Here is a 24,514-nt window from a genome sequence, read left to right as displayed (position 1 = left end):
AACGTGATCCCATCACCAACCATATCTTCCTCTCCCCATCCATAACCATTTTTTTGCAGAGATCAGTCTCTCTGCAACTCCCTCGTCTACTCTTCCCTCTCCACCTATTCTTCCGGCCTCTTATGTACTTCCTGCTGTAATCACCAAAAGTACAAGTCTTGTTCTTACATATCTCCCCTCCCCCCCAACCCAAAAACCTGCATCCAAGACCATAGGCAGACATCAACTTGGGTGTGACCTCCTCTTCGTCAGTGAGACCAAACTCTGAAAGTCCAAGCTAGAACTCCCAGTTGGTAATAATTTTAATATCCGTCATCCTCCCTACACAGATACAGTATGTCTGTCTTTGGCCTCATCCATTGTCAGGGTACACCATATGCTTCTTGAACACCCATTATTGAATTTTGAAATTTTTGGTAACCCCCATCCGATTCCACTGTTTCTATCTCTTCTTCATCTACTCCTATTCTCACTTTTCTCTCTTTTCCCCATCCACCTTCCTGGTTGTCTCTTCCTCTACCTCTCCTATCTTTTTCTGAAAAAGGCATTCCCAGCCATTCTCCCCTCTTTTCCCCCCCTGATAATGAGTTCTGACCTAAAATGTTAACTGTCCATTCCTACCCATGGATGCTGCCTGACCCATTGAGTCTTCTCAAAAGTTTTCAAAGAGAGAGCCTCTCTTTGTTCATTCAAGATTCTAGTATTTGTTCTTCTCTAATATGATCATATATTTAACATGTTAGCAAATACCTGAAAACATCGGAAGTGTGAGCTCAGGATACATCCTTGCTAATTCATTTGATAGCTGGGATAATGACACAGAATACAGATGAGGTAATGGTCCATGTGTTCCAAAAAGAATATTATCAGGCTTCTGCTCAGCTGCTTTTTTAGAATACAGGAATAATTTAGCTTCCAGAATCTGAGAAAATAGAATAGACTGAATTATTACTGTAAGCTATAAATAAATGTCAAAGAACAATAAGCATTATTTCTTGGAACCCAGATGTCATGGTTACAATATTTACAGTTTCTATACTCTTGAACAAAACACATACAAACAGATTTACATAATATTTCAAACACCATAAACCACTAAAGAATTTCATCCTTTCATTTAGAAATACAAAGTATCTGTCAGGATTGTACACTTAATTTGACTTTGTAAATTGTTTGATGGGGATTGGGCCATGTGTTCTGGCTTCTGGATTTTCCAGCTAATTATATTTTTATTCAATGTGGGAGTCGCTAAAAAAGCCTTAAATGACCAACCCAAAGTATCCTTGCAAAAATGCCATTAGTCCAAATATTTGAAGTCCTTTAGCTCCTCTAGTAAAATTTCTCCAACTCTGTGATTTGGTAAAGGTTTCAGGATTTGACCCAGCAAAAAGAATGAAGGAGAAATACTGTACCTTTTGAAATAATTCTGTATAATTTGGAAGGGAACATATTAATTATGCTCTTCCCATGCTCTTAATGCCCTTGCTCTTCTTGATGGTTGGATGCTGCAGCATTTTAAGATACCACCAAGAACTGCTTCATTATATTTTTTAATTTAGACATGCAGCACAGTAACAGGCCATTTCAGCACCCAACTTACACCCAATAACCTACACACCAGTACGTTTTTGAAAGGTGGCAGGAAACAAAAGTTCCCAGGGAAAACCCATGCAGACAAGAGGAGAACTTACAAACTCCTTAGCATGGAATTTGAACCCCTGACTGGTCCCAATTGCTGGCGCTGTAAAGGTGTTGCATTAACTGCTATGCCATCCGTGCCACCCCAAAATATGAGGAGTTGTTAATGGAACTGACCACTGCAATATCTAGCCAATATTCCTAATTCTTACCTTTAATTTAAGCAAAGTCACTGGTCGTACAGCAGAAGATAACTTAGCCCAGGACAAATTACTTATTCCTGTGTTTTCACATATTTTCAGAATGTGAAGAGTTTCTGCTTGATTCTTAACTTTGATTTTACTAGTTGTCCTTCATTTCACACGTTGGCATATGCTGCCATGATGTCAAAGCTTCTGTAGTTCATATCCCACCACTGCCTCAAACCTCAACCCAACTCTGTCTGTTTCTATATCCTACCCAAAATATACAAACTGAACTCCCCTGGTAGATCCATTGTTTCTGCCTGCTTCTGCCCCTACCCCACTAACTTATCTCCTCGTATCTTGAGATTAAAAACACAAAATTGTTAGAGGAACTCAGCAGGTCTCGCAGCATCCATAGAAGGAAAGATATACAACCAATGTCTCAGACCTGTGCCCTTCTTCTGAAGTCCAGATACGACCTGCGGAAGCTAGAGACAGAGGCAGTTACATGCCAGCTATGGCAGAGAATGCAGGCCATTACAGGCTACAAAGTGAGGGTGAACGCCATAGATGGCTGTGATGCTTCATTACCCGATTGAGCTGAACACCTTCTATGCCCAACAGTGCCTACTAGAATTTCTGCAAAGGCTGAGGACCCTATAATATCCGTCTCTGAGGCCAACGTCAGAACATCATTCAAGAGGGTGAACCCTTGCAAGGCACCAGGCCCTGATGGCATACCTGGCAGGGTACTGAAAATCTGCACCAACTAACTAGCTGGAGTGTTCACGGATATTTTCAGTGTCACATTGTACCAGTCAAAGGTTCCCACCTGCTTCAAAAGGGCATCATTCAACCTGGTGCCTAAGAAGAGCTGTGTGAGCTGCCTCAACGAGTATTGCCCAGTAGCACTAATATCTACTGTGATTAAATGCTTTGAGACGTTGGTCATAGCCAGAATTAACACGCACCTAAGCAAAGGTCTGTGCACACTGCAATCTGTCCTGGAGCCTCCATGTCAATGCCATCATGAAGACGGGTCATCAGTGCCTATACTGTACTTTGTGAGGTGCTTGAGGAGATTTGGTATGCCAACGAAGACTCTTGAAAACTTCTTCAAGTGTACCACGGAGAGCATTCTGGCTGGTTGCATCAATATCTGCTATGGAGGTGCCAATGCTCAGGACAAGAAAAAACTCCAGAGAGTTGTTAACTCAGCCTGTGACATCACAGGCACCAGACTTTACTCCATTGAGGACATCTACATGAGGTGGTTTCTTTAAAAAAAAAAGCAGTCTCTATCCTCAAGGACCCCCATCACCCAGGCTATGCCCTCTTCATTCTTCTACCATCAGGATAAAGGTACTGGAGCCTAAAGATGAGCACTTAGTGGAACAAGGACAGGTTCTTCCCTGCTGCCATCAGATTCCTGAATGATCGCCACTGTTTCACTTTGATTTTTGTGCTCTATTTTTACTTCTGATGTGGTTTGTATGAATGTTTGCACTGTGATTGCTGCCACAATCATTGAATTTTGTGACTTGTTCATTACAATAAATTCTGATTCTGTTTTTGATTCTTCTGAGCAAAAAAGCTGGCAAGGCTGGGAGAAAGGAAGAACAGGCAGAGGCCAGCAATCAAAATGTGATAACTGGACATGGATAGGAGAGGAAAGGTGAAAATTGAACCCAGAGAAGTCATTGTTAATGTGATCCGATTGAAGGGTGCCCAGATGGAATATGAGGTGTTGTTCCTCCAATTTTCAGGTGGTCTCACACTTGCAATGCATGAGACCATGGACAGTCACATTGGCATGGGAATGGAAGTGGGGAATTGAAATATGTTACCACTAGGAGATCCCTTCTATTGTGCTGGACAGAGCTAAGGTGCTGAATGAAAAGATGTCCCAATCTGGGTCCAGTCTCTCTGACGTAGAGGAGACCCCAACAGGGGCACTGGGTGCAATAGATGACCCCTGCAGATTCACAAGTGAAGGGTTGTTTCACTTGGAAGGACTGTTTGGGGTCCAAAGTGGTGGTGAGGGAGGAGGTGTGGGCACAAATGTAGCTCTTCTTGTGGCCACGGATAGGTGCTAAAGTGCCTTGTACATTGACATAATTTTAACTCCTATTGTCCAGTAGTTTCCTACCTATATCTTGGACACCAATCATGCTCTCCACCTCTATGAAGAATTGCAATACTTTGCCTTCCACATCTTAACCATAGCAGCGCAATCCCTTTACATATTCATTCCTTCTACTTCTCTTTTGAACACAAAGCCATCCAGTCCCCATCTATTAATACACTCCTCCACTTAGCAGAGCCTGTCCTTACTCTTCACAACTTCTCTTTGACTCCTTACATTTCCTCTAGCTCCAGGTTGCAGATATGGGCATATGCATGGTCGATGCCTGCTTGTTGTTGGATATGTGGAATAGTTCCTGTTCCACTCCTACTCTTCAGCTCTTTCTCTGCTGCACGACCGACTCCACTGGTGTTACCTCTTGTCCCCATGCAGAACTCAACCATTTCATTAACTTCTCTGCCAATTTCTACCTAGCCCCTAAATTTATCTGGACTGTTGCTGACACCTCTCCACTTCCTGGGCATTTATAGCCATTTAAAGGGGAAAACTCTCCTTAGTCATCAATTATTAATCCATTGCCTCCAGCAGTTACCTGGTTTATACCTCTTCCCATCCTGCCTCTTGTAAGGATATTATCCATTTCTTCAGTTTATTCCACCTTCATGGCATCTGCTCCTAGAATAAGGTTTTTCCCCATGCATTTGAAATGTCCTCTTTCTCTAATAAATGTCTGTTCCATCCTACTGTCATTGATCAAGCACATTCCTGCATCTCTTCCATTTCTCTGTTCTTCTGCCCTCATCCCACCAGTCCCCAGGTAAAACAAGGACAGAGTCCCTTTGGTCCTCACTTTCTGTACCATCTTCATTCCCATGCAATATATTATTCTTTGACTTTTTTACCAATTTCAGTATGATCCCTCCAACAGCCACATCTTCCCATCTACACCATTTTCCAATTTGTTTTGCAGGGATAAAATGAGACTCACTGATCCATCTCCACCCACTCTTCCATTTCTTTAGGCACTTTCCATTGTAATCGCATATCAGGTCTGGAACTACATATTCCTAATAGAATCAAAATTGAACTGCTGTGAGCAGAATACAGGCAAGTTTGTGCAACATAATCACCATTTTTAGTCAGTTTGTGGATATTGGTAATACAGTGTTGTTTACATTCACTGTAGGTCAGACATGGAGTGAAATGAATTAGTTGAAGCCTGGTGTCTGTGATGGGAGAAACTTTAGGAGGTTGAAGTGCATGATCAATTTAGTGCTGCTGACATGAGATGATTGCAAACATTTTAAACTTGATGGATTCTGGCAACATCTTGAATGGGGATTATCATGGAGCAATTGACTTTATATAGTGTTTTAATGAATGTCATCTCATCCTTGAACTAGGAACATTAGGACTTCTGGACACAACTCTGAGTTTAACAATTTCATGTGCTATTTTCACTACCTTTGACCCATTTTTTATTTCCTTAGCAAGCTCGTAAATCTTTGTTGTCATTCATTTCCAGCTTTTCATCCCTTTGTTTTCTTTTTCCTTTCAACTTTTTCTTCATCTTAAAACTTCCTTTTCTCTTAACTTTTTTTTTTAAATCCTGAAATGTTGATTGCATTTCTCTCACAGCAGATTCTTGGTGACTTGATTAAATATTTTCAATTTTCTGCATTTCAGAGATCTAGCATCCTTTGCATTTTGAATTGCAAAAAAATGAAGCTTGATAGAACTAAAAACTAAAAATCAATCAAGACTAAAGTTTGAGGCGTAGTCATATTCCGTGCAAAAGGACTATGGTAAAATTATTATTTTCTCCCATTGAATAATTCATTTTTTGGTTTCAGTAAAAATATTCAAAACTCTGCTACATTTCACACATTTTGTACCTGTAGGAGCTGCATTGAGATTTCATAAATATCCCTGTCTTTATCAGAAGCTTTAAAAAGCACCAGGTTCAGTAGAGTAACTATATCACATGGATAGTTCCTATGAAGAAAAATGAAATCACTTTACAATACACTCTACATCAATAATTTTCTTTTCATATTGAGCAACTCTAAGAATTGTCAATTGTAACCTGAATTGGACATTATCAATTCTACATTCTAAGAACAAAACATTCAATGACTCTAACAACTTTCCTAAAATAGCTAAAAATCAGGAATTTCAAGGGAGGGAGGAATTCAGGAAAATTACCAGGGAGTGATACTGACCATTTATTGGACTTGCAGCTTGACAAGCTCCAGGACCTGATAGATTATCTAAAGGTCAAAATATTGCTCAATTCTCTAGATTTGGGTCAACTCCATCAGATTAGAAAATATTGCATGAAACTATTCAAAATGGAAGGGAGACAGCAAATTGCAGGTCAGATTGTTTAACATTTAATAGAATAAACATTAGAAGATATTATTAAACAGATAAAATATTATATAGAATGTTTTTGTGAGAGGGAAATAATGTTTGACCAATTCATTAAAGTTTGTTGAAGAGTGGACATGATGGTGGATGTACTGTACTTCAAATTGCAGAAAGCATTTGATAAAGTGCTGCATAAAACATTTTTTGCTTTTTAAAAAAACTCACATTCTACCTTAAGTATTCACTATACCTTAAGTGCTCTGTGTTTAGAAAGGGATTGCTTAAGGTAGTATGTGAGTGGAAAGAGAAAGGTTTGAAAACCACTGTTTTAATCATACCTAATTGACTCATTATTTGCACAGTTTCATAACTCCAAAGGAAATGGGCCAATGACAATTTTTCTAAAACAAAATATTTCAGTAGAGCAGTGATTCTCAACCTTCCCTTCCCACTCACATACCACCTTAAGCAATTTCTTACCAATCACAGAGCACTTATGGCATAGGGATTACTTAAGGTGGAATGTAAACAAAAGGTTGCCCACCCCTGGTGCAGGAAATAACACATTAGTATGGTAGACATTTGGCTAGTTATCAAGAAACACAGTAGATCTGAATGTTGCTTTTTCTAGTTTAAAAGATGCAACAAATGTGTTATTGCTGGTGAAGGGACCAAAGTGTAGTTGCTAAATTTGCTGACAACAAAGTTAGGTAGGAAACTAAGTTGTTAAGAAGACAGTGGGAGTCTACAAATGAATACAGGTTAAATGAACTGGCAAATATCTAGCAAAAAAAAACTTAATATAGTAAAATACTGAACTTTCCATTTTGGTAGAAAGACGGAAAAGATCAGACATCAAATTTAATTGTATCTTTCAATACATGTGCTGAATAAAGCCTAGCTATTTCAAATTGATTACCTGCTTCCACATACAGTTGCAATTGCTTTGAAACACCCTGAAGCCAACTGGTGAGATCCTGTATAGCAACGATCTACAGCCCAATTGAAAAGATTTACTTGATCTGGATTTAATTCAAGCAATAATATCACAACTTCACATCCAAGTTGGTGTACCTGCAATATAAAAAAGCATCAATTTTATAAACATCTTCTTAATCATTACTATTCCATAAATACTGAAAAGTTACATCAAGTTCCTTTCACACCATTTTGATCAATCAACTTTCAAGATATTTGGATTTATCTTTAACTAAATTTATTATTTGTAACTAAATGCTATGAATTATTAAATACAATGAATATAAAAATTTTGAAGAATATTTCCAGGATTACTTGAACTTTCAAATAAATAATATTTAATGACATTACACTTGAAAAAGGAGATATAAAATGATACAAGACTCCAGAGGTTTGGAATCATGGTGAACTTATTTTTCAAATAAATTTGAAAAATTTCTTCCTAGAAATGAGGAGATGCCAAAAGAAATTGATGAAGTTAGGACAGTGCATGTGTTGTATGTGGATTTTAGTACGGTGTTTGACCATGTTCCCCATATACAATGCCCTCCATAATGTTTGGGACAAAGACACTTTTTTTCCCTTTATTTTCCTCTGAACTCCACAGTTTTAAATTAGTAATCAAACAATTCAGATGTAATTATAGGACATTCCAGATTTTATTCAAGGTTATTTGTATACAGTTTGGTTGCAGCACTTTTTATACATAGTTCCCCCAAATCAGGGCACCATTATGTTTTGGACATTTGGCTTCACAGGTGTTTGTGGCCACTCAGGTATGTTTAATTGCTTCATTGGTGCAGATATAAGAGAGTTAGGCTTGCTTCTAAGCTTTGATCACTTTTGGAGTCTGTAGTTGCCATTTTTCAACATGAGGACCAGAGTTGTGCCAATGTAAGTCAAAGAAGCCATTATGAAGTTGAAATTCAAGAATAAACAGTAAGAGACATTGCCCAAATTTTAGGATTACCAAAAATAAACTGTTTGGAACATCATTAAGAAGAAAGAGCATACTGGTGAGTTCAGTAATCGCAAAAGGGACAGTAGGCATGGGAGATCTCCACTGCTGATGAGAGAAGAATTCTCATCATAATGAAGAAAAATCCCCAAATGCTTGTCTGATAGATCAGAAATACTATACAGGAGGCAGGTGTGGATGTGTCAATGACTACTGTCTGGAGAAGACTTCATGAACAGAAATACAGAGGCTACACTGCACGAGTTAGTCACAGAAACAGGATGGCCTGATTACAGTTTCCTGAGTAGTATTCAAAAAACCCTGCAGAATTCTGTAAAAAGGTTTTGTGGACAGATCACACCAAGATGAACCTGTATCAAAGTGTTGGCAAGAGTAAAGTGTAGAGGCATAAAGGAACTGCCCAAGATCCAAAGCATTGCACCTCATCTATGAAAACTGAGGTTGGGGGTGTTATGGCTGGGGTAAGTGTTGCTGTCACAGTTACTGGTGCACTTATCTTTATTGATAATATAACTGTTGATGGATTCTGAAGATGTACAGAAACATCTTATCTGCTAAAGTTCATGAAAACTCCTTGGACAGCGCTTTCTCTGACAGCAAGACAATGACCCCAAACATAAGACTAAAGCAACAAAGGAGTTTTTCAAAGCTAAAAACTGGAAAATTTTTGAATGGCCAAGTCAGTCACCCAATCTAAATCTAATTGAGTGAAACAGGAAAGTCTGCAGATGCTGTGATTGCAGTAAACACACACGTAAATGCTGGAGGACCTCAGGCGATTTTTCACTGTCATAATCACAGAGAAATGGAAGCAACACCTTCTCCACCAGCAATACTCAATACCAGCGCTCTGCAAGGATGTGTAATCGGCACCCTTCTGTCATTTCCTCTATTTCCACAACTACATAGCCAAATACTATTTTAACTCTGTCTTTATGTTTACTGATGACCTACAGTCATAGGGTGGATATCAAATAATGATGAGACAGAATACAGGAAGGAGATTGAGAGTCTAGTGGCCTGGTACCATGATGGAAATCCTTTCTCTCAATGTCAGTCAGTCAAATGTGCTGAGAAGAGATTTCAGAAGGCGTGGAGGGTAGGGGGGGGGGGGGGGGTGGGAGGGAAAGTGAGTACAGCACTGGAGATTGCAAATAGCTTCAAATTCTTTGAAGTTAACATTTCCAGTGACCTAGATCAACCATTTCAATGCCACAGTCAAATAGAGGAAGTCTGGCATTTTCCTGAATAATTTCTACAGGTGCATCAATGAAAACTGGGATGCCCATACTGTAAATGGTCTGGATGTTTTAGAGTTTATTAAATGTGTGCAGGATAGTTTTCTATAGCAATATAGAGAAGGGGCAGTGTTAGATCTGCTATTAGGAAAATAGATAGGTCAGGTGACAGAGGTGTGTGTTGGGGAGTACTTTGGGTCAAGTGATCACAATACTATTGGTTTCAAAATAGTTACGGAGAAAGGTAGGACTGTTCCCAGGGTTGAGATTTTTGATTGGAGAAAGGCTAATTTTGAGGAGGTTAAAATGGATTTGGAAGGTGTATTTCATGAGAAGGATGTAGAAGGTAAGTGGAGTACATTCAAAGTTGAAATTTTAAGGGCACAGAGAGGGTATGTTCCTGTTAGGATAAAAGTTTTAGAGACCCTTGGTTTTCAAGGGTTATTGGAAATATGGTTCAGAAAAACAGAGAGATGTACAAAAAGTATAGACAGCATGAAATAAATGAGGTGTTAGAGGAATATAAAGAATGTAAAAATAATCTTAAGAAGAAAATGAGAAAGGCTAAGAGGAGATGTTGCTTTGTCAAATAAGGTGAAAATAAATCCAAAGGGTTTCGACAGATATATTAGGAACAAAAGGGTAGAGAGGGGTAAAATTGATCCCCTAGAGGATGAGAGTGGAAGGCTATGTGTAAAGCCAAAGGAGAATGGGGGAGATTTTGAACAGTTTTTTTTTTCTTCAGTATTCACTCAGGAGAAGGATATTGATCTGTGAGGGAAATAAGTGGGGAAGTTATGGAAACGATGATGATTATAGAAGAGGAAGTCTGGTACTTTTAAGGAAAATAAAGTTAGATAAGTCTCCAGATCCTGACAAGATACTCCCTAGAACCTTGAGGGAGGTTAGTATTGAAATAGTAGGGACCTTGACAGAGCTATTTAAAATGTCTTTAATAACAGGAGTGGAGGGTAACTCATGTAGTTCCAGTGTTTAAAAAAGGTACTAGAAGTAAAGGTAGTAATTATAGGCCTACAAGTTTGACATCAGTGGTGGGTAAGTTAATGAAAAGTATTCTTAGAGATGGTATATATAAATATTTGGATAGGCAGGGTTTGATTAGGAACAGTCAACATGGATTTGTGAGGGAAGATCATGTTTGACAAACCTTATTGAATTTTTTGAGGAGGTTACTAGGATAGTTAGTCTAAATCCCCTTCTCATTGTACCAAATAATGTGACAATTACACCCAATTCCAGCATCCAACTCTTGCCCAAGTTCTCTGTTTACCAACATGCCCTGACCCCCATCCCCCATATCCCTAGTGCTGATAATTTTCTTACCTGAAGATCATGGCATGCCAATATATTATCCAGCCACTTGTAAAGGTAACCATCTGGAGAGAGACCTACGTTATCAAATACTGGGCCACAGCATAGCACGGCTGACATTGCCTAATAGAAGGGAACAGAACAAACATTTTAGTATGTGGCAAATACTACAAAATATTTTACAGCAACAGTTCAGGTTACATTTAGATATTTCATTCATATTCTCTCTTTGTACAATTCAAGCAGGAAATTGACAGAACTCGAGAGGAATTGGCTATCTTAATTGGACCTCACATAGAAGGCATTATGGAACATATATTAGAGAATGTATAGTTCACTGCCATTAAAATTCTACCACAGTTTAAGGAACAGAATGATGAATATTTCAGCTCCTTTCATGGCACGCCTCAATAGCTAAGTCCCTTGTACACAGGATCTTAAAGGTCGAAGCATCCCCCAACCCCAGAACTTTTGCACACAAGCACACAAATGCTTCAATAAGCATTTGCCAATCAGATCGCCTCAATACATTGTTATTGGATTTGAGCCAAAGGCGAGCTAAGTAAACCGGACAGAAAATGTCACATGCAATATCTGCTCAGAGAGCATTCGGAATTCTCCATATGCTGTGTAAGATCACACTTACGGTGATCAGATACTGCTTAAATCAGATCATTACTGATGTTAACCGCAAGATTAGTTTGTGCTACTAAACATTAGTCTAAATCCCCTTTCACACTTGGAAGTGAACCCAGGAATTAACTGCCAATCGGTCTTTAAAATGTCTAGTGTGAAAGCAAAATCAGCTCAACACTGGCATCAGATTACGTCATCTCACACCGGGAATTGACGGCCTCAATCTCTGATATCTGTAGATGCTGGCGTTGCAATGTGGCAGAGAAAGGGCCGAAGTGGAGCTGATTTTGCTTTCACATTATTGTCTGTTAATTTCTGGGATCACTTGCAAGTGTGAAAGGGGCTAACATTAGCATACAACCAGAGGCAATGGGGTGAAAGATTTATCTGTCTGTTCTAATCCCAATGGAGGAGACAATGCCAGCTATTGTGGGAAGGGCCATTGGCAAGATTGAAGTGACTGAAGATGATGGTATCCTCATACCTAACCTTCCTTTCCAAATTTCATTTTTATCTCATCTACTAACAGATAGTAGAGGAAAAAAAGTGTGTACTTTTTAGTTTTCATCACCATCTAAACTGACAGTAACCCAACTTTCTTCCATTCCCCATTTCAGACACCCAAGAACTTTAACAAGTTGAAGTAGAAGGGAATGTAAAGAAAGACAGTTAAGAGGAAAGGACATCATAATCTGAAATCCCTATTGGAGAAAGGAAATGCCTGGCAATATTAGGGAAGTTGAAGTCTTACATACCAACCAACCTGTTCTTTTTGCACTATTCCATAATCTGCCTAATTATCTGTTCCTCAGTCCCGAGGGCTATTTGGGGGACTATAGACTAATTGTAATAGTGATTGCTTCCTTCCTGTTTTTGACTTTCACCCACACTGACTCAGTGGAGAATTTTTCTTTTCTGTAGCTGTGATACTATCCCTCATTAGTAATGCTACTCTTTCCCCCTTCTTTTACCTCTCCCCTAAACCCCAGTATCTGCATCAGCTAATTGGTCCTTACGCCAGCCAAGTCTCTGTAACAGTCATAACATCATAATTCTACTTACTGATCCATGCTCTAAGTTCATTTCCCTTATTCCTAACACTAAGGGAAACACATTTTAGTCCTTCCAACTGATTACATTTATGCTTCCTCTACTGCCTGTCCTTCCCCACAATCTCACTTTCCACTATATGCTCTACATTCTGGTTTCCATTCCCCAGCCAAACTAGTTTAAACCTTTCCAACAGCTCTAGCAAACCTTTCCACCAGGATATGGGTCCCCTTCCTGTTCAGGTGTAACCCATCCTTTTTATACAGATTGTACCTTCTTCAGAGAGATCCCAATAATCTAGAAATCTGAAACTATGCTCCTACACCAATTATACTGTCATGCATTCATCTACCATATTATCTTATTCTTACTCCCCTCACTAGCACAAGGCACAGGCAGTAATCCTGAGATTACTCCCCTCGAGGTCCTATCTTTCAGCTTCCTACCAGCTCCCTGTATTCATTCTTCAAGACCTCATCCTTTTTCCTATGTACAGTATGTTAGTGATGTATATCATGTCTTCTGGAAATTCACCCTCTCTTTTCAGGATGCCATGGACCCGAACTGAGACTTCCTTGACCCTGGCACCTGGAAGGCAACAAACCATCCAGGTGTCTCTTTCATGTCTATAGAATGACGAACCACTGTTCTCCTTTTCTTCTGAGCCTCAGGATCTTTGGATTGAAAATTGAACTTTATATTGATATTTTTGCATTGTGGGAAGAGGGTGACAGAGGGGAGGTAAGCAGCAAAGGACTTCTTATGAATGGCCAATTAAGATCGAGTATGATTCAGAATGAGTTGTTCACATTTGACCTGACAAATGTTTTCTCCTTCTCATATATTTCATTTGCTATCTTATTGAAGTGCCATGGGAAACATTTTTATAATGGCAAGATTTTGCCAGTCTTATGACTTAAAAGAATATAATCTCAATGATATTTGTTGAGAAAATTTGATATCAGTGAACCTGCACTCATACCTTGTAAGCTGACAGTGCCAGTGAGGTGGTATCACACTTGTTACTGTATTGTCCTTTCATTTCAGAGATCTAGATTTTAGCTGAACTAATATTTTGTATATTACCATTAGTAACAGTTCACGTGAAATGCAGTTTCAGTCTTCTTATGAGGCAGTCCCTCAGTATAGAGGATGATTTACTCTCACTCCAGTTTTGTGGGTACTGCTTAATGTTGCCAACTGTGAGTGACTCAGGCATTAACATAGGGAATGTTGGCCTGGTTTTTCATGCTAACATTGGTATTCTTATCCTTCCAGTGAATTTACAATATAGTGTTTACAAAAATGCTGCACAAAATTGATGTTTACATATTATATATAAAATCTGAATATTTTTGATTCATCAAGTGTATTCTTGACACAATTAGTGTAAGTACTCAGTAAAACATACTTAGGCCTGAACAGTACTTGAATTGGAGACTACCTGAGAAAACTGGTACCAGAAGGTTCACTGATTGAGGCAAACATAGAACAGTAACAAGCCCTTTGATCTACATATCTGTGCTGAACATAATGTCTAAATCAAACTAAAACTTGGCCACTTGCATTTGATAGACACATCGTATAAATATGATAGAGGGATATATATCTGGAAGTTTCTTAAACACCACTGTAGTATCTGCTTCCACCATTCCCTCTGGTAGCCCCTTCCAGGCAGTCCCCACTTTATGTGCCCCACAGATCTCTTCTAAACTTGCTTTCCCTTACCTTAAATATATGTCCCCTGGTGTGTAACGCTTTTACCCTGGGGTTAAAAATCTGACTGTCCATCCTATTAATGCGTCATAATTTTATAAACTCTGACACGTCACCTTTAGCCTTCTACATGCCAGAGAAAAGAACTCAGTTTTATTCAACTTCTTCTCATAATTCATACCCTTTAAAACATGCAACATTTGGTCTAACTTCTTTTGCACCCTTTCCAAAGCCTCCACATCTTTTGTGTAATAGGGTGACCAGAACTGCACACTATATTCCACATGAAGCCTAACCAAAATTTTACAATAGCTGCAGCATGACTCCTTTAATTTTATACTCAATGCATTGCCCAATAAAGGCCTTCTTTACCACCCTACCTACTTGAGTGGCTATCTTCAATGTGCTGTGGACTTGAATCGTTAGATCCCTCTGCACATCAATGCTTTTTATAGTCCTGCCATTAACTGCATATTCTCCCCTTATATTTGACCTCTCAAAGTGCAACACCTCACATTTCTCCGGATTAAACTCCTTCAGTCATTTTTTTTGCCCATATCTATAACTGATCTAAGTCCTGTTTTATTTTTTGATAGCCTTCTGTGCTGTTCACAACTCCACCAATCTATTTTTTTTACAAATTAATCTTCTAATGGCAATAAATGATAGCATTAGGTTCATGTCTAGACTCCCTCTACTGGAAAGATAACTAAGTGCAACAGTCTTGAACAGTGATATATCCTAGATTTTGCTTTCATAATTGTGGAGATATCAGAGCTGACCACTATTACATAGCAAGTAACTGTTTCCAGCATCACATGCACAGAAAAAGGAGGAAATCAGGAAGATGATGTTCCACTTGCGCACCTCCTTTTTTTTTGAATATTTTATTTAAAATACAAACAACCATGATGACACCAATAATAATACAAATATATCCTTAAATTTAACATGGTTTATATATATAAAAAAAGAAAAAAACCTTTCTATCCACCCCTAATGCCTACAATAATACACCCCCCTCTTCTCATCTCCAACCCTACTTACCCCAATTAACCCCTAAAAAAATAGAAAGAAAAAGAAAGGAAAAAAAAGATAAAATCAAAACAAAAATTAATGCATCGTGGAATAATGGAACCCCACTACATCCAGATAAAAATCTTCAAATTTTACAATTAAAATAATCCAAATATGGGCTCCAAACCTTCCCAAAAATATATAGAAACATAGAAGATAGGATCAGGAGTAGGTCATTCGACCCTTCGAGCCTGCTCCGCCATTCAACGAGATCATGGCTGATCTTAAAGTTCAGTACCCCATCCCCGCCTTCTCTTCGTAACCTTTAATACCCTTATACTGAAGAAATATATCTAATTCCCTCTTAAATATATTTAATGAACCTGCCTCTACTGCCCTCTGTGGCAATGAATTCCACAGATTCACCACCCTCTGGGTAAAGAAATTCTTCCTCATCTCGGTCCTAAATGGTTTGCCTATTGTCCTCAAACCATGGCCCCGGGTTCTGGATTTTCCCATCATTGGAAACATCCCATCTGCATCCATTCTGTCCAGTCCTGCCAGAATTTTATTGTCTCTATGAGATCCCCTCTCAATCTTCTAAACTCCAGCGAGTACAATCCCAAATTGCACAATCTTTCCTCATAAGTCATTCCTGCCATTCTCTCAAATTATACGTTATATTTTCTAATGGAATACAAGACCTAAATCCTGAATGCCATTTCTGCAAATTAAGATCCACATACTTGCTATACATTTCCTCAACACTGCTAATGCCAGTCTCAGAAAAGCTATATGAAATTTATCCATACACTAAACAAATTCCACTTATATCGCCTGTGATAGAATATTTGGAGATGTTTTTAGGAGATAAATTGGTAAAATTAGAGTAGGTTACATACATACACACACTTTAAAACAGATCTTATTTGAAATACTGAATAATTCATATTCAGTGACTTTACAGAAACTATGGAGAATGCTATGCATATTTCACAAGTAGGTGCTAATTGAAATTATATCATAAAATGAATAGGCTATTGTCTTGGAAGAGTCAGGTTGTCTGTGTTGGATTTTTTTGGCAAGGCTTTTGACATCTCTGCAAAGTGCTCACTCAGAGGACATTGAGAGGTTTGTTTACCTAAGACTGACTCCTATTGTTTTCTGGAGAAGAAGGGCGTTTTGCAAGTGAGAAAGAGAAGGACATGTGGCTGGCAAGTTGGAATCTCAAATGGAGAAAGAGACACAGCTGAAAGAAGCTGAAGCTTGTTGGAACTGAAACAGAAGCTCCAGAGTGGCGGATGGCTGGAAGTGCTATAGGTCTGATGTTTCTCTTGGAATAAATGAAACAGAAAGGAACTCTGTGGTAGCCTGAAGGAAAGAGGTTTTCATCTGGAGAACCCTGATGGGGCAAGTGTCATCAGCAAGACATTGAGGTGACTAATGGTGGTACCTCAGTTGTGGAAATCCTGGAACAACACATCTCTCTCTGCAACCCAACAAGAACCTTCCTGAGCAGTAAACATTTACCTTTCGAGCACCAAAGCCTAGTGAACTTTCAACATGTTAAATTCTGTGCACAGTATAAGAATTGCCTGCAACCAGAGAACTTGGAAGAATGAGAAGTGAGATTGAACTGTGAACCAAAGAACTTTTCTTAAATTTACATACACATGCGCTTAGAATTAGAAGTGGGTTAAGTTGGGTTAGTTAAGTTAATAGTGATAAGTTAAAGTTTGAATCTGTTTTCAAGTTTAAAGATAATTAAAAACAACTTTTGTTTAAGTAACCATTTGTCGTGGTGAATATCTATCGCTACTGGGTTTTGGGGTCCTGTATCTAAAGAAAGTTTATCCTTAACATGAGACCAAAAAAGTTTAACCTTATCACAAGAACATACTGAGTGTAAAAATTTACCTTTCTGACCATTACATCGAAAACACAAATCAGAAAGAATCAAATTATGCTCTGGAGTTAAATATAATTTACAAGTCTATACTGGATATTTATAACTTTTATTATACTATCATTACAAATAGTTTTCCAATGATCTCTATCCAAATTAACTCCCAAATCTTTCTCCCATTTTAATCTTGATTTATGCAAATTAATTTTGGACATTTTCTGTTGCAATAATTTATACATTTCAGATATTCCCTCCGTCATGAACCATCATTTCAAACTTTGACTCTTTTGGAAGAAACAAATTCTTCCCAAAGGAATCATACATCTATTTAATTTGATAATAACAAAAAAGAGTCTGAATTGGTAATGATATCTTTCTTTCATTCTTTAAAATGAAAGAAATCAGCTTAATTCATAGCAATAATTTCTATTTTAATCCCTTTCTGATCCCAAATCTTAAAAAGGTAATTATTAACCATAAAAGAAAGAGTTTATTCTGATACAAAGATGTATATCTAGATATTTTATCTTGAGTACCAATTTCATTATTTATCCCATCCCAAATATCAAATGAGATAAAATTGGTGACTTATAAGAATTTAACAATTTAATATTCCATTTGTAAACAAATTGATCCTTTTTATCCTCACTAATTCTGTTTAATTCTATATCCACCCATCTCAAAGGACTATTGAGATCAAACATTCTATAAATGAATTTTAGCTGAGCGGCCTTATAGTAATTTTAAAAATTTGTAAGTTGTAATCCCGCTAATTCATATTTCCATGTTAACTTATGAATAAATATTCATGCCATTTTACCCTTCCATATATATTTCCTAACTACTGTATTCAAATCTATAAAAATTTTTTTAGGAATATTACAAGGAATAAATTGAATAAAATATTGAAGTCCAGGAAATACATTCATTTTTATACCATTCACTCTACCAACTAAAGTTATCAGAAAGCCTTAACATTTCATTAAATCTTCTTTAATTACAGAAAATAACGGCAAATAATTTAAAGCATATAAATGATTTATATGTCTATTTTAATACCTAAATATTTAATTTGATCAGTCCATTTAAAATGAGCTTCTCATTTACAAACAGAATAATCAGCTTTAGACATGGCATAAATTCACATTTATTCCAATTCACTTTATACCCCAATAATTCTGCATATTGTATTAACTTTTCCTGTAAAACTTTTAATGACTCTTGTGATTGCATTAAATAAATTAACATATCATTCACAAATAAACAAATCTTTTCATTCATCCAATCCTGTTTTAATACCTTTTTATAACCCTTATTACGTACCATATTAAATGTGCTAGAGGTTCAATCACCAATGCAAATAATGCTGGTGACAAAGGACAACCCTTTCTAGTAGATATCTCTAAATTAAAAGATTCAGATAAAACCCCATTTGTCATAACTCTAGCTTTTGGTTGTTTATATACTGCTTTAATCCAATTTATAAACATTGGCCCAAACCAAAATGTTTCCAACACTAAACAAAAAACACAATTCCACCCAATCAAATGTCTTTTTAACATCTAACGATAAGACCATTGGTAAATTGGATTTCTGCTGTGAAATATTAATTGAACTAATTATCAGCAGAATATCTCCCCTTAATAAAACCTGCTAGATCAATATGGATAAACTTGGGTAAAAATTGCGCTATCCTATTAGCTAGAATCTTAGTCAAAAGCTTGTAATCAACATTTAATAATGTTTAATAAGGATTCAAAGGGTCCTTTTCTTTTTTAAGAATAACTGTTATAATAGCTTGTGAAAAAGAGTCTGGTAAAGATTGTGCATCTCTAGCCTGCTGTAAAACTTAAACAAACAATGGAAGTAATAATTTTTGAAATTTCTTATAAAATTCCACAGTAAAACTATCCACTCCTGGAGATTTACCATTTGGCATTGAATTAAGAGCTAACATAATTTCTTTAAAATCTATCAGCTTCTCCAATTGTTTCTTAATCCAATCATTCAAAATAGGTAATTGTAACTTATTTAAAATCCATCTATTTTACTTTGATCTTGCTGCACTTCTGAAGAGTATAATTTTTTAAATAAAATTCCTTAAACTGCTCATTAATATCCTGAGGTTTATAAAAAATGTTTGTATTTTTTCTAACTGCCTTTATTGTTCTAGATACTTACTCAGATTTCAATTGCCATGCTGTTACAAGCCCAGAGGACAACAAAACCCAGCAGCAACAGATATTCACCAAGACAAATGGCCACTCAAACAAAAGTTGTTCCCAACCATCTCCAAACATGAAAACAGAATCGCACCCCAACCCATCACCACTGACCCACCCAACCCAACCCAAAACCTCTCCAACTCCACGCATGTGTATGCAATGTGTGTATGCAATGCATGCCCAGAAAAGCCCCTTGGTTCATAGTCCAATCCCACCTCCCATCCCTCTAAGTTCACTGGCTGCAGGCAACTCCCACACTGTGGACAGAACTCAACATCTACAAAGTTCACCAGGCTTTGATGCTTGAATGACAAATGGCCACTGCTCAAGAAGGCTCTTGTCGGCCTTCAGAGAGAGACTCGCTACATGATGGACACCTAGCCACTTCAATGTCTTGCTGAAAAACCTTGCCCCCTCAGAGTTCTCCAGATGATAACCTCTTTCTTTCAGGTCACCTTCTTGTTTCTCTTATTTCAAGTGAAACATTAGACAGCCAGACCTCTCCTCTTCCATGAATCACAAAGGCTTTGACCAGGCAGAACTAAAAACTCACAACCTATCTTCCAAATAGGGATTTCCACATGCTTTCCAGCTTGTCCTGTTCCAGTCCCAACTGCTGTTGCTGACTGCCACACTATAGAAGTGATCTGTGTGTGTGTGTGTGTGTCTCTCTCTCTCTGAGAGAAACCCTGTTTGACTCTCTCTGCTTGCAAAACCACAAGGCCCTCTTAGAACAGCAAGTTCCCCTGCAGACAGAATACAGCTCCAACAAGCTCTTTCATCTGTGGCCTTTTTTTAAACAACAATCCATTAGTGAAGTCTCTTTGGCACTTTCCAAAGTTTTTGCAAAGGCTCTGAGGCCCCGACATGTCTAGCATGAGCAGAGCTCCAGTATTTTAAATAAGATCTGTTTTAAAGTGTTTGTATGTGACCTATTCTAACAAATCTTTCCCAATTTATCTCCCAAAAACATATCCATATACTCTGTCTCAATGCCAAAACTTTATGTGCCTTTTCTCCGAATTCATAATATTTTTGTTTAGATCTTTAAAATAAATGTTCATCTCTATAAGTTTGTAATGTATTATATTTCAATTTCTTAGAATCTAATTGTACTTTTTTCTCTTTATCAAATAGATTTCTCTGTAACTCTTTTTCCAAAACATTGATATCTTTCTCTAAGATAGATATAAATATCTCAGTAGGAAATCTAAAAGCAAATTTGTACCCCTTCTGCCAGAGGACTGTTTTCGCTGAGTTGAATTCTTTACGCCTTTTAATAATATTTTGACTGAGATTTGCATAAAAAACTCTTCTATTCTGAACCATTAACGGGCCTCCATGTTGCAGTGCATTTTGAACTGCCAATCTTAAAATCAGTTTTCTATCTTAATATCGTAAGCACCTGACCAAAACAGATCGAGGTGGCCAGGCAGTGGTTTCCTTCTGAGTGCTCTATGGGTCCTATCTAATTCCAATCCATTTGGAAACTAATCCGAACCTAAGCATCAGGTATCCATTTTTTTAAAGAATTTTATTGGTTCAGAGCCTTCAAAGTCTTCTGGCAGACCCATTATTTTCACATTATTCCTCTGGCTCTGATTCTCCAATGAATCAATTTTCTTCAATAAATAATTTTTCTCTATCCTCCAACCAGTAAAAGAATCATCAAAAATATTCATTTTCTGTTGTCACTGATCAATACAATCCTCCAGCTTGGCTTCCATCTTCTTAACCTTCTCTTGTATTTTATCCACAACTTTTGCTTATTTTGCAACATCAGCTTTAACAGTTGCAATGTCCTCCATAACATTTGAAAGTTTATTATTAACAGATGTAAAACCCAAAGAAATCTGTTGAGACATTGCCTGAAATTGTTACTTAAAATAATCTTTATGTTTAGGTAAATGGCTACCCTCAGCTGCAACAGCTTTTTCTTTCATTTCTTCCTGTTCACTAAATTGAAGTTCTTCAAACTCTTATGTTGCTCCTGCTCCCAGTTCTTCTGCTTCCACCACCGTTACTTCCCCCACTCCCCCCTCGAGTCTTAGACCGATCCTCCACCGATCCAGACTCGCTAGACCAGCGAGCACCAGCCCCCTCCCCCCCAGGAAGAAAAATATTTCTGTGGAAGAACGTCGCTTTATGTCGGCGCCCTCTTGCCCGGGTCTCTGTGGCATTGGCGTTACCCTCAGAGTTGCTGGCTGTCGTCACTGGGAGCGAGGAGGAATATTAACTGAGTTGCCTGGATTCAGCTCCAAGATAGGCCTTACCTCTTCCAAGCTCAACAATTGCTTTAAAATTGATTTTTTTCATTGTTTGAGCCCTAGTTTTTTTTCATAGCTATTTCAAGTTGTTCCAATAGTACTCTGTTAAAATTTATATATTATTAAAAGGGCATTTCAAAACGGGTTTTTCACAAATCCATCGGGAGAGATGTCTACCCGTTTCTCTCTCCTACGCCATCATGCCACACCCCCAAACTCCGCCAATCTTAGTATTATCTACAAACCTACAAATCTACTTTTTCATGATATTTATATATATATCACAAACAATGATCTCAACAATAATCCCTGCAGAATACTACTAGTATATTTGTTACTGAGGGGGGTGGCCACAAGGGATCTCTGCCTTCTCCCTGTCTTTTTCCAATTACTTGCAGTCTTTACCTCTGATGTGGCCACATCACCAAAGCTGAAATCTAATACCCTCTCAGCCTCTCAGATGATCATAAGTACATCCAATTCCAGCTCCAATTCCTTAACACTTTCACTAAAGAGCTGTAGACTGGTGTACTTCCCACAGGTGTAGTCCCCAGGGATACAATGGATGTCTCTCCAATTTCCCACATCCTACCCTGGTTGACATTCCAACTGCACTGAGCTAAGCTGCACTGTCTGAAAAACTGAAAGATCTTACTTGTTCATGCCTGTACCTCTGCTCAATCCTCTTCCCCTCTCAGCCCTCATGTGCCAATGTTTCTACATTTAATTATTCAAACACAGCACTTGCACCTTAAGCACGTTCAGTTCCAAAATGGCCACTGCTCTATCTACTCTCCTTTTATTGGATGCTGTGCCTCTCAGGGATCTTGAGATCTCTGTCTCCTCTTTGGACTCCTTCACCTAAACATGACTCACTTTGAAAATGTTCCTGCCTCTAAACTCCAGCCCTGCTTCCCCACATGACTTGTTAGGTGCTTGGAGGACACATTTTACAAAAACTCATGATCAAATCAAAAGACTGAATCTGAGTTTTATGACTTTTTGTCACATTGCAAATGCTTAAAAAAATTAATGGCTTAAAAAAAGCAGCATTTATTGCCAATGTTTAATTCTTCTTGTGCTATCTTTCTTGAACTAATGCAGTTCATGTTTCTTCTTTTCATCAAATAACAAATTGATTGCTCATCCCTTTCATTTGTGGCTTTGCTCTCCAAACAACCCCTCACCACAACTTTAACCAGGGGTGAATAGCACATGCCCATTTCTTTGTCAAATTATGCCCATTAGGAAGCCTTTCATGTGAATTCTCCATCATGGATGAATGCGATGATGTTATTAATTTTGTTGGGACAATTGGACCATGTTGGGAAACATGAAGCATTATTAAGAAATTTGCGACATGCTATAGGTACTTCCTCTGCCTTTCTGGAAGGCTTGCGGTTAAGTAAAATGCCAACTTAAATCTTGGGCTTCTTCAACATCCATTTTGGATTCCACACTTTGATGAACATGCACACTGTTCTGCTCTCAAGTGCCCTCCTCCCTAACAAATATAATGCCCTGCTCCGGAATCCCATGTGCTATTCTAACCAGAGTTCTAGAATTTAGGGAAATCACTGATCTAAGGCATTTCTTTCTCCCATTCCCCAAACTGGAAGAAGAGGGACCAAGCAGCACATTTATGTCTCTGTGCCATAGCTTTAGCCATCCACATTGTTGTTAAATTTGAATTTAGAGATACAACACTGTAATTTCTATCCCACGAGCCTGCCCAATTACACATGGGTGACTACTTAAGCTATTAACCTAATACATCTTTGATATATGGGAGAAAATCAAAGTATCCGGAGGAAACCCATGTGGTCATGAGAAGAACATACAAACTCATTACAGGCAGTGGCGGATTTAAATTAGCACTAGACTAACCATGCTGTTCATCATGCCAGATATAATGAATAATGAAAAACTTTAACCTTAAGAAAAATGTAATACAAAATCAATTAAAGGCATACATACCTTTAATGCACAGTACTGGTATCTTGTGATTTGGTGGTTTCGATCACTATACCGATCCAGAGGAGTAAACATGACACTAAATGGCCCTGCCCACTGGCTGAACAAGATGAAGAGATGGTGACGCAAACTCTGTTGTGGAAATAGGAATCTGCGATGATGTACTACAGAAATAAAAGATTTAATCTTTATTAAAAAGAAAAGCAAATGAAGGAATATAAGATATGGTTAAAGCAGAGGCTATATTTGTGTTATTTGTTATATGGTTCAGATAATGAATGTTATTTTAAAATGCAGCATTCTCATGCTGGAATACAAGGCGTGAATGATTAAATCTGAATGATGATACTGTATTGCAAAACCTCTTACCTTGCAATTTTATATACAGAATCATCTTAAACAATTCTTTTGGCAACTTGAGGAGCAAGAGGTGAATGCTTTTTAATATTTCAAATAATTAGAGACCGCATTGTAATCTATTTATGTAATCCCAACCATATTTTGAATACTGCCATTGGAATACTAATAATCCAGCGATGAAAAATATTTAAAGAAGTAGGTTATGTGATTACAATTAATCAGTATTTCTGGAATAGCCATTGCAAGATGCTTATGAGAATTTTATAATAAAAATCATTTTACAGGCTTTTTTTTCCACATTTATTTGTCTAATTTTGCTCATAGAATGTGATGGTTTATTTTGGCAAAATGTATTCATTGCCACAAAAAATGAGAAAATACACATCTTAATCCAAAGGGGGAATTTGATCTAAAAATAATAGGCAACAATAACATTGAATATAAACTCCATTTTTTAATAGCTCAAACAACACCAATTTTATATTTTTTATATTTTATGGGGTTTTCAAGATACCAGTGGTTCAAAACAAATTATATTTATTTAAAATTAGATTAAA

The 24,514-nt window shown here is 37.6% G+C and overlaps 1 protein-coding gene across 13 annotated transcripts in view; it reads right to left on the bottom strand.

Moving 5' to 3' along the window:
- Positions 1-24,514, bottom strand: part of LOC138739469 (protein furry homolog) — a 446,682-nt gene that overhangs the window by 155,695 nt on the left and 266,473 nt on the right. For all 13 annotated transcript variants that reach the window (XM_069891583.1, XM_069891588.1, XM_069891589.1 and 10 more), the window contains 5 exons: positions 23,601-23,761; positions 10,819-10,929; positions 7,199-7,353; positions 5,805-5,904; positions 751-922 (listed from right to left, as the gene is read on the bottom strand). In XM_069891583.1, coding sequence (XP_069747684.1) covers positions 751-922; positions 5,805-5,904; positions 7,199-7,353; positions 10,819-10,929; positions 23,601-23,761 — 699 coding nt within the window. The remainder of the gene's footprint in view (positions 1-750; positions 923-5,804; positions 5,905-7,198; positions 7,354-10,818; positions 10,930-23,600; positions 23,762-24,514) is intronic.

This window comes from Narcine bancroftii, chromosome 7, assembly GCF_036971445.1.
Source record: "Narcine bancroftii isolate sNarBan1 chromosome 7, sNarBan1.hap1, whole genome shotgun sequence".
NCBI lineage: Eukaryota > Metazoa > Chordata > Chondrichthyes > Torpediniformes > Narcinidae > Narcine > Narcine bancroftii.
The sequence above is the reverse complement of the archived record's forward strand: the minus strand, read 5'-3'. Positions and strand labels throughout refer to the sequence as shown.